Source organism: Prunus persica, chromosome G1, assembly GCF_000346465.2.
Source record: "Prunus persica cultivar Lovell chromosome G1, Prunus_persica_NCBIv2, whole genome shotgun sequence".
NCBI lineage: Eukaryota > Viridiplantae > Streptophyta > Magnoliopsida > Rosales > Rosaceae > Prunus > Prunus persica.
The window spans coordinates 2,142,037-2,160,369 of NC_034009.1; the positions used below are offsets into that span (position 1 = coordinate 2,142,037).

Sequence of the window (18,333 nt, forward strand, 5' to 3'; positions counted from 1 at the left end):
CTCTCTTTGATCACGTCGCATGCACTCAACGGATTTCACCTCATTGAATCTCACTTGATCTTGAGGCTTTTTATCGCACGACACAATTCTTCGTATGAACCAATTTTTATCGCTAGATGAAATTACCTGTAGGATGACTAAAGATGTCTAGAGGGGGTGAATAGGCCAATTTAAAATTATAATCAATAAATAAAAATAAACTTCAGTAACATGGTTGTTATGGCTTATCAATCTTGAAACGTACTGAGCATAAAATAAATGAACATGCAGAGAATTATTTTATATGGTAAAACACCATATCTGGGGAGAATTCATGAGATTCCTCAGTCCAAAACAAATCCACTATAGAACGATGATTACAAGAAGTACTCACACACTTATCCTAGACACATTCTAAAAAATATTTACCGACTTCTTCGTAACTCAACTTCTATCATGGGATGATCTTTCGACACTCCTTATGTTGAATGCAATACTGGTCATGATTGGTTAAATCTCGCAGGAGAAATACCATCACCACGGTCTTAGTGCCCTCAACCGTATGAGTTACCAAACATGCAAATGAATGCAATATGAATGATGAAAGTATTTGATAAATCACCAATTAAATATAGAACACTTGATGACTTATCTCAAAGATATGCACAACAACTTTTCTTAGGAATTCTAGATGCTAAAAACAAATATATCAAAGTCATAGTTTGCAAAAGAGATGCACACAATGTTTTATACATAACCCATTCTCCTCTTTCCAAGAGAATTGCAAAAAGTCATGAATCAATATCTTGCCATTGATTAGATTTGATTAGGCCTGGGCACGGATCAGTTCGAAACGGTAGAAGGCTCTTCCGTTTTAGTTAACTAAACCAAAGACTTCGGTAGACCATTTTCTCTTCCGTTAACCAAACCAAAGACTTCGGTAGATTTCGGATTGGTTAACTAAATATTCGGTTCGGATTGGCCGGTACGCCAGTAGTACCGTAATAAAAACATACTAATAAAAATACAATTTATAATACTTTCACATAACATAAGTTCTTGAACAAATACGCCAAATTATCCTTGTAAAATATAAAAATCCAATAGTCTAATTCATCGAAGTATGAAATCAAATAACTTAGTCACTATATATCATTCAATATGTACTCAAGATGTACTAGGAGCCACTTTTATTTGTTGTTTAAACCTTTGAGGGTTCTTTTTATTGAATTCTCTACCTTTATGTAAATGATTTTGAAATTTGTTCCACGATGGGTTCTTTAGTTTTTTATGCTGAATCCAACCATATAAAGAACATAAAATTTGGATCAACAGTTGGAAAGTTACAGGTAAAAAAGGGGACAAAGGTCAAACTAGAAAACATAGGAAGTCCATAAGTTCCTCTCTGACCAAAAAGTGCTACATTACATGGGTAAGTGATACAATGGTGATAAAGAAGTGATACAATGGTGTTAAAGAAGTGATACAGTGGTGATAAAGCAGTGATAAAATGGTAATAAATGAGTGATACAAAATGCCTGATTGTCTTTACCTTTGATTTCTTGTTTTGTATTTAAATAATAAAATAAGTATAAATATCGGATCGGTACGGGTTTCTGTTAGGTTTGGAATTTTATTTCCGTTAACCAAATTAAACATTTCAGTACGGATCGGATCGGAATAATTAAAATTAAAAAATAATTATTTAACCAAACCAAACCGTCGGTACGGTATGGTCGGTATGCGGATAATTTGGATGAGATGCCCACTTCTAAATTTGATACTCTTAGAATCCTAATTGATTTCTCGTCAACTCTATGGCTTTCAGTCTAACCAATTGTTTATAGAAGGAAACACTATTAATCATGGAAACCAATTTGGTATTAATAAAACAAACTCTCCAAGTCAAAGAAGAAAAAATAATATTTTAACTTAAATCAAAATATATAGGGTTCAACTAGGAAAGAATCTCAAGAGATAAAATCTAATCCTATTAAAAATAGGACTAATATAAAAGTACTTGAGTGAAAATAACTCTAACTAGGAATCTTATAATGAATGCATGATGATATCATGATTTACCTAAAATCAAGTTCCTCATATCGATCTAGTCATATTTCGAAAATCTGGGATTGAATATGTTGCGCCAAAACTTCCAGTAATCGATATTCACACACTAATTCCCGACTTATGCTGGAGTCTAGAAAATTTCAATTCAATTTTCATATTAACAATAGAACTACTTCTTGACGGATTTGTTTGTTGGTCCCTCCATTTGCTTGCCGACTAGCTCGATTCAGTCGTTAATTGCGACCATAAAATCAGTCGAACTGCACCATATCTAGCCCTTATTTAAAGCGTCTTAGATAATGACTATTATTATTAAAATCCCAAATATGTTCGCAATTTGCTGATAGTAGATGGAAAATAATGAGGTCGATTCTGTTGTAAAAGCTCAACCATTAAGCATAAAGGAAAATAAGGAAAGGGGGTTTGTATTTGAAGAAAAAATTGTACCACTAAATTAAGAGCTAATTGGTATCTGAAACTGAACTTTTTATCAGTAAAGGTAAAATGAACATTCATCCCACGATGGAATAATTTAAACTAATTACACACTAGGAGCATATATTATTGGTGAACTGTATAGTATGTCTGCAATAGGGTGAGCACCAGAAGGATACAAGCTGCAACCAAAGAAATAATTTTCCATGGGTTAGATAAATACTCACGGTTCAATATTTCTAGCCACTTGCTCCATCCTTTGCCGTAGTATGTATTCACTCGAAAGCAGAGTTCACTATAGTAGAACTTTCGAAGCAAGGTGTCATTGTATAGCTTGTTGAAGAACTGAGAACCATCTTCTGGGCTCAACCACTTACCTAGTACTTCATTTTCACAAAGAAGTTTCATGTCCCTGCTGGAGCAAATGAGGTTGTCCATCAAAACTGCATACGATGTAATTTTAGGTGAACGGCCATGATAACACTGCTCCAAGGCAATGAGGTTCCGGAAAATTGATTCAGTCAGCTCTCCAATTGCTAGTTGTGGAATTGTGAAAACTCCATGTTTGAACTGAATGTTCATTATGCTTTCAGCGGTGCCTTTTCTGAATTTAACGCCTGCCTCAGATAGAGCAGTCGCAGTGGGAATCAATTGTTCCTCTAAGTTTTCAAATGATCGATCAATTTGACATTTGAATGGGAAAACTATTGAAGTTCTTATCAGATCAAGTATGTGCAAAAGTCCATCATCATGGTCGTCGTCATCGTTGTCGTCATCAACCACAACAACAGCCTCACCGTCTTTGTCATCGCCATATTTTTTTTCAGTGTGCGAAATTTTATCGCCATGATCATAAAGATAACATAGATAGGAATGGGAATTATGGTGCAATGGTGGATGTGTGCTGAAGGCCTTGAGCATAAGTACAATGAGGGCGGTATCATCAGGTTCATCGTAGTTCCTGGTAAGGTTGTACAAGCGCTCGAGGACAAACCAAGGTAGCTGATTTTCTAGTAGCAAAAGGTCATGGAACAAATACTGGATCATGCAATCCATGTTGAATATGGGGTCATTGATGTCCCTGCGTTCCTTATAATAGAAATTCCGAAAAAATTCCATTATGAAGCAACCGTCAAGTATCATCATTTCTATGAAGTCATCCTGGTTAATATGATCCAGTGGTTCTGCATAGAAATCACGAGCGCGAGTGTCAAACTCAGCAAAGCATTCTTTTTCTTGATCTAAAACCTTGCCAATGCGTTCGATGAATATTTCCAAGCTTATATTCATGCGGGAAAGAAGGTTATGCAAATACCACTGTTTCACATTTTCCGTGGCTTGAAATTTTTTTTCGCGTCGGCTATGAAGGGGTCCGATTGAGACGATGTCAGGTCCATAGGCCCCTGGGTTATGTCTCCGCAGCAACAGAGGAACTCTGAAGATGCAGCATTTAGCAGAGAAAGGTGAAATATTATGGCGCAGCTTTGCTTTCATATTGGCTTTCAATGCTTCAAGTCCACCTACGTCGTCTTTTGTAACATTTGCAGTATGACCTATACTTGTTTGTATACCCTTTGCCATGACCCTGGCGCAACCTAAATGGGCTGAAGCAAGTTATTTATTACACCGGAATATGGAACCAAATTAATTAGCCAATAAAGACATCTTATATTTTTGGGTTGTAATCATTAATTGAGCTACAATGTAATGCAAAGATTTTGTAAGGTGTTCATAGCTCAATTAGTTAAGAGCATTTACTCTTCCACCCTAGATCCTTGGTTTAATTATACCTCCCCCAATATTGCTTGAATAAAAAATAAATAAAAATAAAGCTCTTGGATTTTATGAGAACTAAAAGCTAAGAAACATTGAAATATTTCTAACTTGGGCGTTGCAAGAGCAAAGTTATATATATAACCCACAAATACAATTATTCGTCTCAAGCGATCTTCAATTTTAACTTGCCTATATTGATTCAGAGTAACAGATCTAAATTGGAATGATTATGTTTAGAAAATAACTAACGAACATAGTATTGAAGGACCCATGGCATATATCCCAACCTAACGCATCTTCTCCATGGACCATGCACCAAAACAAAAAACAAAAGAATAAATAAATAAAATTTTTCCAAATATTCTCTGACGACTAACAATGACAAGACTACTACTTCAAAATCAAACAAAAACAAAACAGCATGTATTGTAATTTGTATGTATACCTTGCTAATTAGAAAGGGAAAAGAGAAACAATATTTTGTACCTTTCTCTTGGAAATGCCCGGTTAGTGAGAGATGAGAAAGCGTTTACTTTCAGAAATCAATGCTTGAACAAGAGGAGGAGGGATGCGATAAGCAAGGATTTGGAGTTGAACTTCCTCTTCTGAAATTTGTTGATGCACTTCATCTTTTTATATATAGACTAACATGCTGCTCTCCTTCTTCTTCTATTTCTTTTTATTTCATTTTTTATTGTTGATCATCATCAACTTGATGTTTTTATTGTTGACGAAGACCTTGGCATGCAATTTCTCTTTCTACTGACAGCAGGCCAAGAGTAATATTTTATTTTGATGTGCACATGCAATGCTTGCAAAAGTATATTTTACGTATGCAGTTTTCAGGATTAATTGTGGATCAGATCTGCACATAAACAAAGTAATTGTTGGGAACCGAAGCCAACAACTGGCTCCAATCTCCTTCGATACATACGCCAATTTTATATCATGTGCTATATTTCATTATTCATTTTTAATTTTCAAAACACACCCAAAAAAAAAACAGTAATAAAAGTCCAATGACGCCGATGGTTTTTCTCAATCTTTGGCAGTGGTTACGGCGGCGGTACCTCCTCGTCTTTCAGATCTTGGGGCTTTTTTGGTTTGGCTGTTATGTTTTCCTTAGCCTTTCAATTGGGCCCTTTTATATTTATTTTGTTTGGGTTTATTGCTTTCTTCTAAACGTATGGAAAGTCAGAAATGAAAATAATTCATTTTCTTTTCATACCTATTACTAATATGTAAACATACTCTAAATAACATGCTTTTCAAAGTAATATTTGTATTTGTCGACAAAGCGAATTAAATAGGATAGAGTTGTTTGAGAGCAAAAACCATCCTCAGATTAGGGTGGCCTCTAGCCAAGTGCAAGTTCCTTGATAAATTAAATTTGGTGCTAATGAAGTTCATCCCATATTCAGTGTAAATTAGCTCTGTAGAAAGTGACATCTAACCCGTTTAAATTCTTACTAGCAGACCTATTGCAAGTTTACACAAGAAACCAAAATAGACGATGCGTGGACCTCTTTTGGTTTGAGATGGGTTTGTCTTCTGACCCAAGATAATAAAAAATAAAAAGAGAGAGAGAGAGAGAGAGAGATGGGTTTGTCAGTTTTTACTGCCATATGATGTTTTTATTTGTTTGCTTCTATGGAAGGTCTGCTAATGTGGACTTCCCTTTTCTACTCTCCTTAAGCCTGATATATTGTTGGCTCATTTGACAGTATAATCTTTTGGAGCTAATGTAACACTCTTCCTTTCACTAAAATATCTGATTAATCTTCCTCAAAAATTGAATATATTTAAGATAGTAGGACATATCATATTATATCAATGAAAGTGATTCGAAATATCTGATTCCCATCACTGAAGGATATATATAACATATAATATTTGATAAGAAAAATCACAAAACATCAACTAACAGAAGGAAGGGATCCGAATTTCGAGCATGTCTAATGCAAGGGCAAGGGGTAAGGGACTAGGGGCCAGGTGCTGTTTTAGCCTCTCAAAATGATATATTCACAAAATCTAGCTTCTCAATTTTTTTGTGGTTCTAGTAGCAGTGAGGGGCTAGGGGCTAGGAGCTAGGGGCTAAAACTCAAAACTTATTATTTTAGTTTATTATTATTTTATTTGTGATAAAAATCAAAGCATAAGAAAAGCAACACAAAAAATTTGAGCAAAAAGACAAACACTTATTTTTCTTCATTTTCATTTAATTTTGTAGTTACTAAAAAAAGATATCTAAGTGTTGGATTTTGAAGTATAAAGATAAGTATATGTGAGAAGAAGATGAAGATGAAAGCCTATTTATTGAGGTTTGAATGTAGAAATGTAAAGAGAATAAACAAGTAAAAGGTTTGAAGTATATTTTTTTTTTAAAAGAAAAGAAAAGGTAAAAAAAGGCTCAACTAGCTGTTGAAAAATAGAAAGGAAAAAAAGCACTAAAAAAAAATTAAAAATCCAAGCAACTAGCCATTAGGCAATAGTCATTGAAGGAGCCACATGATAGATCCTCATATTTAAGGACCCGCCCCGAATTTTCTCAAAATCCGAGACGAACTCTTTGGAATTCCTGACATCACCCCGATGTCAGGCCCACTTACTAAAAACCGAGACTTCCTGCCGAAATTTCGGCAGAGTCTCCCCTATAATTTGGACATTTCCCAAAATTTCAACCTGCATAAAAACGCATTTAATATTCCCAACTGGCAGCATGCACAATATAATTTCATGCAATTCACACAAATGGCCTTTGGCCTTTCAATAATTCCTATCAAACTACCAAACCATTCAAATACCAAATATGACTAACATTTAGTCTGCGGCTGCACCTAATAACCTTAGGCTGCCTACGTACCCTCCTTGAGGGATCAAGCCACACGTAGTTCTTCCCTAAAATCCAATTCCACACTTGGGCGATACCTTATTTCATTTATCTGTATTTCACATATTCTCCCCATACGCCGGTACAACCAACGCCACGTATGGAGCCTGTCAACACGCCGGATAACCTACGCCACGTGCGACCATGCCATATTCTCATCATATCTCCCCATACGCCGGTACAACCAACGTCACGTATGGGGCCTGTCTCAACGCCGGATAACCTACGCCACGTGAGACCTGCACATCATATCACATAACTCCCCATACGCCGGTACAACCAACGCCACGTATGGGGCCTGTCCCAACGCCGGATAACCTACGCCACGCGGGACCTCAACATCATATCGCAAATCTCCCCATACGCCGGTACAACCAACGCCACGTATGGGGTCTGTCCCAACGCCGGATAACCTACGCCACGTGGGACCTAACTTTCACTTGGTGATACTTGTAGAAATTCCAAAGTCCGAGGAGGTACCTAGAGTAGTGCGTATAGCACTCCAAACTGACATTCTAGACTCTGTTGTACCCTTGTACAACCACATAATTTATATAAATAATTCTAATATTGTGTAACCCTCCACAATCATCTAGCACCCGATAATCCCCCCTAGAAAGGTGAGATTACTCCGGGAGACTCACGATCAACCAAGGGTCAAACTATTCTAACCCTGGTCAACCGGACCTGTGGAACCCACGACCTCCAATTTCCGATCCGAAGGTCCCTATGGGTTCTACCAGGTACAGGACACTTGTCCTGCCAGTTTGGTTCAGATCAGACGGTCGGATTTCTCACGATCGCATAATCTGATGGTTAATATAAAATATAAACTTTAAATTATTATTCGGAACATCCGGGGCTCCGATTCACGATCCGTGAAATCCTACACGATCCTAGAAATACCTAGATCAACATATATTAAATTTGGGACCATCCAACGGTCCCAACCTATCGAACCCGGATAACGCGCAATATGCGAATATCCATTCGATAGTCAAACGACGTCCGAATTGAGATCCGCGAAATCCTACGCACTCGTGACAACCTAAGGATCTCATCGGAACACAGTGCTAGTTTTCTACAGTGCCCACGCGCCGGCAGCGCGTGGGTGCCCAAAGCGATAACGCTTCGTCGGAAAATCTCAAAATCACGGCTCCAAATTCCTACCCCAGGTATAACACCCTATTTGGAGCCACTTTTGTTCTTGGACCTACCCCAAAAAGTGGCCGGAAATGGCCGATCACGGCGGCCGAAGTTTCGGCCGATTTTCAATTCGAAAATCGAGTGATCTAGAGATCGAATCGATCAAAACCCAATCAACAGGCAGCTAGAACAGCTCGAGAGGTTCAAGATCCATACCTGGGTCGACGGAAATGGTGGCCGGAGGAGGGAGATCGACGGCGTTGAAGTTTCGACGACCTCCGGCGGTTTTCTGCATTTTCCGGCCAGCAACGGCCGCGTCGCCGGCGGGGAATGGTCGGGGAAGGAAGGGGACGTCGTCCCGGTCAGTTTGGTACCGGCCCCGCACACAGCCGTGGTCGGTGGCCGGAGATACAAGGAGAGAAAGAGAGAGAGCCGACGGGAGAGAGAGAAGTCGCGGGAGAGAGAGAGAGAGAGAGAGAGAGAGAGAGAGAGAGAGAGAGAGAGAGAAACCAGATCTTTATAAAAAAATCTCATTTCGAAATATTTACGATTATGCCACTGGACTTCTTTTGACCATATCTCTCTCGTTACAACTCCGATTCGAGCCACTACGTGTCTGTGAACTCGTCTCAGTACGACCTATCCAAAAATATAAGTCACGGTCCCAAACTCTCTCCGGTTAAAAATATGACTAAAATACCCTTAAATAATTAAATAATTAAATGAGAATAAAATTTGGGGAAATTTGGGGTCGGGGTGTTACATCATAGGCCATTGTATTTGTTAAAGCAGCTTTTGTTGCGCCCTTGTTTGTTACAGCCAGCATTTGGCAAAACCAGCCTTTTATTTTGCCTTAGGCCAAACACATGCATTAGAAAGGGTTTTTTTTTTTTTTTTTTTCCATTTGAGACCAAATCTGGACCTAGCCCAAGATAAGTCCCATTAGACATGCTTTTACTGCTTTAATAGTACTAGTAAACCAACAAAACAAAAAAGTAAAGACCTCACAAAGTACAACCAGCACTGATTGCCAGAGTTTAAGTACAAAACATGATTGGAAACATACCTCCATGTCCAGGTCCAGGTCCAGGTCATATATATAATCATGCACAAAATACCATGAACAAGCTAATTAAGAAACTGGTCCTAAATAATCAGCGTCCAAACCAACCACAGCACGGAATTCCCTCTTTTCTGGAATCCGTTGAGTACCGATGACAACGAAGCGAACCACAATGTCTCTTTCGATCTTAGACAATAGCTTGTCATTCAAGAACATTGGATTGTCTCCACGCACGTATCGGTAATCCGGCATTTTCTTGTTAGAGAGAAATACAGTTTCAGCTGGATCGCTTTGCAAGAGAACTCCATATCTCAGCACCTCCTGAACAACACCCAGTAAGACCTCTCCCTTGAAAAGCTTGAAGGTGATGCCGCTGAAAAGAACTGGAAACTCCACCTCCCCAGTTCCCTGCTTCACTCTGCCATCTCCTATGCTGTCCACAGATGTGACAGCAACATAGTACCCAACATCTTTGGCTGCCTTTCTTTGAGCAAAATCGTCAAGCAGGTGGTGTACGATTGATATTTGGAGCATCAGTCCCAGGCTTTCAGCTGGGACTAAAACATTCCAGGGCAACTGTACTTTGAGAAACATAGTGAATTAATTGTTTTTCTTCTTAAAACAATACTACATACTCATACAAAGAGAACACTGAAGAATACATATAATATATATATATATATGCACACACACAACACAAACACAACGAAGAATAGCTAGGGTTTGCAACAACTACTTGTAGTTAATTAGTATACCTACCACCCTGTAAATTGTCACCTACCTCAATCCTCAATGTAACGTGTAGACAGCTGCATAATTAATGTGGGATTTACTTCAAAATATTAGCTGGTTTGCTGCAGTCAGGGCTACGCTCTGCTAAGGGCCTTTCCTCAAATGGAATGGTGACGGGAGCTGCTTATTAATTTCTTGCATTCATGGTGGTTCAGCTGTAATTGCTGTTTTAGTAGCTAGGTTCGTTCTGGTCCCTAAAGCATTATATCAACTTTCGTAGCAATTTGAGAGTTGGCGGGATGGGCTGGACTTAATAGAGGGTCCACTTTTGAAGGCCTCGGTGAATGAAAGGGCCATGTAACCGAGGAGGCTTTTTTTTAAGTGTACATCTCTGTGTACGTCTCTGCGTTTGGTTTGCGGGGAAAGGTGCTTAGGAAGGGAAATCATTAATTTCCCATGTTTGGTGCCGAGATATAGGAAAAGGTTTACTCAAAATGAAACCCTCCTGCATTCCACGTGAATTTGACATCTCTAAGGTCTTGTTTGGTTCATAAGAAAGGAGACTTGAAGATGAAAAATCAATTGTTTTTCTATATTTGGTCAGTCCATGCATAGAAAATAATTGTCTGGCACATGGGAAAGTAAGGGCGAAAGTGAAGCTCTCTTCCCTGTCCCGTTTGGTTCATGGAATGAATTTGAGGGGAAATCATCCCCTGTCATTCCCCAAGGAATGAGAATGAAATATTCATTTTCCACGTTTGGTAATGCTGAAAAAGTAATCGGGAAATATCACTTTATTTCCTTTCCCATGTTTGTTTTGAGTAGGAATGGAAAACAAAGTTTGTATAAATTTTCAATTATACCCATATTAAATCAAATAAAAAAAGAATGCATTTAATGATATATTGTAATTCTTAATTGTTAATGGGGATAAAATGGTCATAAAAAATATGTATTTAATGTTAGCTCATTTTCCCAAACTTTCCACCTTGTGGAAAAGTTTGGGAAAATAAGCCAACATTAAATGCATTGTTTTTTTTAAAATTTGATTTCATATGTATATAATTGGAAAATTAAACAAACTTTGTTTTACATTCCTACACAAACCAAACATATGAAAGAAAATAAAGTGGTATTTCCTAGTTACTTTCCCATAATTACCAAACATAATAAAGGAATCTTCCATTTCTCATCCTTTGGGAAAGACATGAGAAATTATTTCCGATCAAATCTTTTCTACGAACCAAACGGGCCAAAGGCAATGTTCGATTTTCTGATATTCAGTCCGTTCTCTACCTCTTGCTTCATCTTTTTTTTCTTTTTTTTCTTTTCCAAATAATACGCGTATCGAAGAACAACAATATAAACCAACACTATTAAGTGCATGGGCCAAAATGCCATGGATTAAACAAACAAAAATGCTAGAATTGATCTGGTTTAGAGTGCGAACAGCAAGCTATCCAGGATAAAAGTGTATATTAATTCCTTGCTAAGAAAAAGGGCAACAGATTTCAACCTTTACTGAGAAAGATCCGAAGTTACATGATATTAAACATTCCAAAGACAGACTGATACAGTCAGCAAAAACACTAAGCTACAAAGGGATTGGCTAGAAGGTAACCAGACTAAGAAACTGGTCCTAGATAATCTGCATGCAAACCAACCAACGCCTGAAATTCTCTTTCTGATTCAAGCCACTTGGTCCCAATGACAATGAAACGAACCGTGAAGCCCTTCTCAATTTTAGACATCTTGCTATTCATGAATACAGGATTCTCCCCAGGCACATAATCATAATCAGGCATCTTCAGCTTAGAGAGATAGATGTTTTCAACTGGGCCACAGCTTAGAAAAACTCCATGCTTCAGAACTTTGTGGACAACACCCTCTGCGATCTCTCCCCTGAAAAGCTTGAAGGTCACGCCGCTAAAAACAACTGGAAACAGCACATCCCCAGTATGCTCCCTGACCCTACCCTCTCCTATGCTCTCCAGAGTTGTGAGAGCAAGGAGGTATCCCAGATCCTTGGTTGCCTTTCTTGATGCAAATTCATCCAGCAGTTGGACCACAATTGACTTTTGGAGCATCAGTCCTTTTATATCAAGGCTCTCAGCAGGGATGACCACATTCCACGGCAACTGTACTTTGAGAAACATGGTTGCTTTTTCCTACCTGCCATACACCAAAGAATGAATCAGCAACTAAAAATACATTAGTTTTAATCCATGAATCCTTCTCAAAAGTACATTAGATTTGAGGAAAATAGAACTTTACGAGCAGAACCAGTTCAACTATGGGCCATACATTGCCCGTGAGAGGAGGGGTGTTAACCTACCTGCAAAACTATTTCCGCTGTTTCTACGCAAGACTCAAAGACCAAAACTCCAGTTGTCTCTTTATCTTCACCTCTCTCTATGAAATTTTTGGATTCAATCCATTTGGAAAATATATCCTCCTTACCATATGCATGTCATCGAATGCTGTATTATTAATTATTCTACATACCACAATCACATTTCTCTCTCAATAAAGTAACTAGACAGAATAAGAAAGGTAAAGTTATATACGCTTGCAATGAATGCTCCCCTGCTTCCTTAACACTCATCTCACTATCTCTTTAATCTGGCACTCATTCCTAACTAGAATGACCAACCAAACAAAGAAAAGCCGAAATAAGATATCTTATCAATCCTCATCCCATGCACCACCCTTTATTTTAGCTTTTGAGATCTTGAGCAAAGGAATAAATAAATAAAAACAATCCAATATAGAGCTCCAAAGAAGATGCACTAACGCTAAAGATGCCTTCTTTAGGACAATCTTATCTACAAATTCATTTCTTATTTTTCTACTTCATTTCAGAGTTTTGGTCCAATTAATCCTTAACATCTAAACAATTATTTAGCTTATGACATCTATATATATCACTTCTCTTTAAGTACTCCATTTCCCAAATCTGATATCTGTAGACACAGAGACCAACAGTTACGGGTCAAGTAATACTTTGTTTCTACAAAGATGTAGTATAGAGCAAACATAAATGCATTAACCAAGTACATGCAAAACTACATCAGTCACCAGTTCCTCCGACTCCATTACCATATATTGCAAATCAAAGCTTTATCTATGAAATGAAGTCATTTTGCTCAAAACACAGATACAGAGAGCTTAAAATACTTGAAAGCACATGACTTTAACCTTATAGAGGTAAAATTTAAAGGCCCTGAAACCAAAAAAAACTGAGGATATTGAAATTTGCGAAAGCTTAACAAAGAGGGCTTAAGGGCAAGAACCTGGTTACGATTTAAGAACAAAACCTGATAGAGAAAACTTACTGAGGCTCCACGGGTGGGACGAAATTGATGTGTAAGAAAAGTATTGGAAGGTGTTCACGCAATTTGTAAGAGTGAGACCATGCAGCACCGTGCTTTGATATAACGAGCTGCTTAGGGATGTTTGGCAAGTTGGTCAGCATAACCCCTAATATCAGATAAGGCCAATTTAAAAAGGTGACACCTATTCATCCTAGTTTTTTTTCTTATACAATCAATATCAGGGGTGGGTGATTCGAAAACATGACCTCGTCGTGTGTACCAATAGATGCTCTAAACTACTTGACTCACAATTCCCTTGCATTCTAGTTTTTCTTTTTTCAAATACATCCTAAAGTCAATACTTGAAAAACTAACAAAACAAAACAAAACTACAGCAAGTTTAATCACATTTGGTAAAACTGTTAATAAAACTTGTTTGTGGAAAAAAAAAATTTATGTGAACAGTTTATCCGAAAAGAAAAAAAAAAATTTCTTTCTCACTCCCCTCTATTAGAAAGAGAGGCTTGGCTCTGAAATGGAAATGAAAATCGAGTGTTTCGTGGTTTAAAAACACTGCCCCACCCAGCAATCCCTAGTTGTGATTTAGTTGTTGTGGAAAACCAAATTCCATTCCTTCTGGCAGGTGAGTAGAACTCATACGCTGATACACATTAGCAAGAACTAACTACCCCCAGTTAAACAAAGTGAAGCAGCAGCTGACTGATACTAGGTTCTTTAATTTAATTTTATTTTTTTTGTTTTAACTGATAGAAAACACTATAAACAACATTCTTGAAAGACATACAAGACAAAAGCAACAAAAGAAACACAGTATGAGTCTAAACCATAATCCCCATTTTCCCATTCCCTCGTGATCTTTCTATCTCCATGTCTAAGGTAAAGAGGTCCTGACACCACAAAAAGCTGTTCGATCTATTCACATGTTCTTCAAACCACACACAACCATTTTACCAAACCACAAAATCACATCACTCAAGCATTCGCTGTGAAGCAAATTTCACTAACTGAATCAACAAACCCAAATCGAATTAATCAATTTATATGGAACCCATTTACTCGAAGAATCAAATAATTCAAGCGCAAACTTACATATAAATAGAGAGATAGATAAAGATTAGGGTTTGCAAAACCTTAAAGCACGCACCTTTGAAAGGCTAAGACCTTGAAGAGGAAACGGGAGCTTTAGGAGCTTGGGCTGAGACAGAGTGGCGAGTGCTCAACCGCGTGAAGCCCAAAAGACTGGTCCCGCGGACGAAGAAGCACGAGCTCACTCACTGACCCAATGTCTCTGGTCCTCAGCCGAGCAACTGCGTGAGGGAGAAATTTTGATATGCTTTATATGTCATGCCTTAAGCTACCATTGCCGCCACCTGTTTCAATTGCTGAAAGCCACGTGGATAACTAGCATGCCCATTTTCATATTTTGGAGCCAAAAATACATTAAAAATGTTATGTCTGACAAATAAAACAAATATTTCCTCAAAAATGAAAAGAACAATTATACATTCTAATTCATGGACACATTTGTTAAGTTATTATTCCCATTGAGTAAATACATTTGACTCCGAGTGGTGTAAACGTCATTTGAAGGGTCAATTTGGTTGGTTCCTTGCTCCCACTTTTGGTGTTACCATAGAAAATACTTCTCAATGAACCATAACAGTGCAACACATATGGTATTTTTTTGTGTTCATACTGAATACGTGAATGTAGTGTAGAAGAACGCTTGATTGATTACTCCCTTATATATTTTCGCTCTTTTATCGGGTTAAAGTATTAGTGTTAATGAGTTGAATTTAGAGGGTCAATTCATTATTTACATGAATAATTCTCTTTAGTCAGTTTTCCAATGTCAAAGCTGAACATAACTAGTAGCAAACATGTTTTTGTAACTAAAACACTCAAAATGTCTCTTCCCAATCAAATTGTCCAGGTTTTTTTACCACTATAAATGCCAATTTAGCATTGTAGCACCAGTTTGGGAATACATTTTGCTGCTCATGTCCACATTACAAGGAAAATTAAGATCTATTGCCCATGAGCATCTTAAAGGGTAAAACTGAACTAGTCTTCCTACCAGGTAATTACAATTTTACAAAAGCAACCTTTATATAGTTTGAATCTTTACAAATCCAGTCCATCAGGACCAGTAACGGGACCAAGCAAATCACCCTGTAAAGTGGCAAGCATCATAAACTCCTTTGTTATATCTTCCCTCCTCATCCATCTGACTCCAAACACCTCGAAGCGAACCACAACATCCTTCTCTATCCTCGCAAGGTCATCATGCAAGAAGACGGGTTTTTCCCCAACAACATAGCGGTAATTTGGCATTTTTCTAGCAGAAAGAAAAACATATTTAACAGGTCCACATCTCAAGAAAACCCCAAGTCTGTGTACGTGATCAACGACTCCTTCCAAGATCTCTCCCTTGCGAGGCAGGAACATCCGACAATTGAAAACTACAGGGAAGAACACATCTCCTGAGTTGTGTACAACTTCTCCTTTGCCGATCCTCTTTATGCCAGTGACTGCAAGAAAGTATCCAAGATCCTCGTCTGCCTTCTCGCTTAACAAACCCTCCAAAAGCCGTGTTACGATGAACCTCGAAGAAACAAGTTTGTCCCTGTCTAGATTTTCAGCAAGGACAGCCACTTCCCTGAGCAGTTCCACTTCATAAAACATGTTCAGATCTACTTCAAAAACTGGCCAAAAGAAACAAGGTTACAAAGGTTTCAGAATCAATCCACCTGCTTCTTAGGAAACGCATAAAGGGAAAACAAAGGCCCCAGAAAATTGAAAACAGAGAATGAAAAACGAGGACCTCTCTAAATAATAGAACCGGTGGCCTATAGGGAGCTAATTAACTATCAAGCATCGACTGGTCGAATGGTGCAAATACAGAATCATATGTATCACGGTATCAACAGCAGTAATAAGATACTAACAAACTAGGTATATATTCAATCAGGAATTAAAATTTCCAAATCACTGGAACAAGTCTGTTAAATGAATTTTCTAAGTGGAAACCTGCTGGTGGTATCAAAGTCAACTCAGAAATTGGGCCACGTTATTTCTATCAGACACAATTATCAGAAAGACCTTGCTAACGAGGGAAACATGATACATAACATGCATTCAAGAATCATCCATTCACAAGAAATCAAGAAGGCCACATACATTCTCTCATCTGACTCTTATAAAAGACCTCTAAATCCATTCTTAAGAGATGCATCTCTTCCTCTTCGGCACTGCTAGCCAAACAGTTGAGCACCACTCAGTTTGTCGGGTATAACTCATTAAATTCCCTTCAATCAAATATACAGTTGATTAAAAAATCTCAGTTATAATCATATTACAGTAATTGAAATAATAGTAGGATTCTTAGAATTTCAATTTCTGAACAGTAGAAAGCAAAATTCTCTGCTCCAACTAATCTTTAACATCTAGACAATCCTTTAGCTTATCAGATCCTAACTTCTCTCTGTAAGTCTCCATTTCTCCTAAAAATTTATAATTTCTCATATCTGATATCTGTAGAGCAAACATAAATGCATGAACCAAGTACATGCAGAGCAGTTCCTATGACTCCATTAATATACATTGCAAATCAAAGCTTTATCAATCAAGTCATTTTGCTCAAAAACCCAGATACAGAGAGCTCACAAATACTTGAACGCATATGACTTTAATCTTAAAGAAGTAAAATTCAAAGGCCATGAGACATAAATTACAAATCTGAGGATATTGAAATTTGCGAAAGATCAACAAAGATGGCTTAAGAGCAAAAACCTGGTTACGATTTGAGAAGAAAACCCGATAGAGAACTTACAGGGGCTCTGAAAGAGATCCACAGGTGGGACGAAATTGATGGGTAAGAAGAAATGGAAGGCTTTTCACGGAGTTTGAATGAGTGAGAGACCACGCAGCACTGTGTGTGTAGTTTTGCTCTTTCAAGGTGCTTTGTTTTATAATGAGCTGCTAGGGGATGTTTGGCAAGTTGGTCATCGTAACCCCTATATCGGATAAGACCAATTTAATAGGTTGCCACCTATTCATCCTATTTCGTTTTTTTTTTTTTTTTTCCTTAACACAATTGATATTGGTTTTCTTGTTTTCCAGTACATCTTAAGTCAACACTTTAATAAATAAAACATTTATTAAAAAAGAAGGAGAAGAAGAACACAACCACGGCAAGTTTAATCATATTTGGTAAAATTGTTGATGAAAGTTGTTTGTGGAATTTTTTATTATTATATAGTTTATCTGAAATTTTTAGATAAATTTTACACTCGTATTTGTTGAAAAGGGAGGCATAGCTTTGAAAATGGAAATGAAAATCAAGCATTTTGTGGTTTAAAAATCCGTGTTTTTCCGTGTATTACTACAAGTAACGTTCTTTTCATGTATCACTGCAGTAACGTTCTTTTTGTATATCATTGTCAGTAACGTTATTCTCGTGTATCACTGACAATTACGTTATTCCTATGTATCGCTGGCAATCACGTTCTTGCTATGCATCATTGGCCTTTTCTCAGAGTCTGAGTCACACTTTTTTGTTTATTTCTCGTTTCTCCCATGTAGCAGTCTCTTGTGACTATGAATCACACATTTTTATTTATTTCAAGATTGAGAGGGAAGAAGAATTTAGTGATATGAGAAATGAAGAAATGGCATAATATAATCGTTCTTTTATTAAGTTGCAAGATTGATTAGTAGATTCAGTTTGTGGTAGTAATAGTGATAATTTGCTATAAGAATTCTAGGTCTCCTCTTTGATGTAAGATCTCAAGTGCTTGAGTAAATTCTTAACCATTTGAATTGCAAGCCTCTTATGTATACGTTCAATTTGTAATACCATGTTTAAACATCCAATCTCAATTGCAAGCCTCAAACACCCAATCTCA

The 18,333-nt window shown here is 37.5% G+C and overlaps 4 protein-coding genes across 11 annotated transcripts; all 4 read right to left on the reverse strand.

The window, feature by feature from the left end:
- On the reverse strand, nt 2,515-4,833 carry LOC18793232 (UPF0481 protein At3g47200). Of its 2 annotated transcripts, none has more exons than XM_020554963.1 (2): nt 4,747-4,833; nt 2,515-4,088 (listed from the first exon to the last, which is right to left on the reverse strand). In XM_020554963.1, exon 2 carries the CDS (start codon nt 4,063-4,065, stop codon nt 2,611-2,613), a length of 1,455 nt encoding a protein of 484 aa, XP_020410552.1. In that variant the 5' UTR covers nt 4,066-4,088; nt 4,747-4,833; the 3' UTR covers nt 2,515-2,610. The 2 variants fall into 2 exon arrangements, with proteins under 2 accessions (XP_020410552.1, XP_007221717.1); XM_007221655.2 differs by having other exon boundaries at nt 2,515-4,079; nt 4,747-4,828.
- On the reverse strand, nt 9,348-10,479 carry LOC18788248 (DNA-directed RNA polymerase V subunit 7). Of its 3 annotated transcripts, none has more exons than XM_020555029.1 (2): nt 10,141-10,479; nt 9,348-9,935 (listed from the first exon to the last, which is right to left on the reverse strand). In XM_020555029.1, the coding sequence occupies exon 2, from the start codon at nt 9,891-9,893 to the stop codon at nt 9,429-9,431; it is 465 nt and encodes a 154-aa protein (XP_020410618.1). In that variant the 5' UTR covers nt 9,894-9,935; nt 10,141-10,479; the 3' UTR covers nt 9,348-9,428. The 3 variants fall into 3 exon arrangements, with proteins under 3 accessions (XP_020410618.1, XP_020410619.1, XP_007226299.1); XM_020555030.1 differs by having other exon boundaries at nt 9,348-9,940; XM_007226237.2 differs by lacking the exon at nt 10,141-10,479 and having other exon boundaries at nt 9,348-10,111.
- Nucleotides 11,549-14,731, reverse strand: LOC18792647 (DNA-directed RNA polymerase V subunit 7). Of its 2 annotated transcripts, XM_020555458.1 has the most exons (3): nt 14,571-14,731; nt 13,427-13,533; nt 11,582-12,263 (listed from the first exon to the last, which is right to left on the reverse strand). In XM_020555458.1, exon 3 carries the CDS (start codon nt 12,245-12,247, stop codon nt 11,717-11,719), a length of 531 nt encoding a protein of 176 aa, XP_020411047.1. In that variant the 5' UTR covers nt 12,248-12,263; nt 13,427-13,533; nt 14,571-14,731; the 3' UTR covers nt 11,582-11,716. The 2 variants fall into 2 exon arrangements, with proteins under 2 accessions (XP_007225942.1, XP_020411047.1); XM_007225880.2 differs by lacking the exon at nt 13,427-13,533 and having other exon boundaries at nt 11,549-12,263.
- LOC18792299 (DNA-directed RNA polymerase V subunit 7) lies at nt 15,336-17,595 on the reverse strand. Of its 4 annotated transcripts, none has more exons than XM_020555969.1 (3): nt 17,259-17,594; nt 16,607-16,734; nt 15,336-16,131 (listed from the first exon to the last, which is right to left on the reverse strand). In XM_020555969.1, the coding sequence occupies exons 2-3, from the start codon at nt 16,659-16,661 to the stop codon at nt 15,551-15,553; spliced, it is 636 nt and encodes a 211-aa protein (XP_020411558.1). In that variant the 5' UTR covers nt 16,662-16,734; nt 17,259-17,594; the 3' UTR covers nt 15,336-15,550. The 4 variants fall into 4 exon arrangements, with proteins under 4 accessions (XP_020411558.1, XP_020411557.1, XP_020411559.1 ...); XM_020555968.1 differs by having other exon boundaries at nt 17,219-17,594; XM_020555970.1 differs by lacking the exon at nt 16,607-16,734 and having other exon boundaries at nt 17,259-17,595.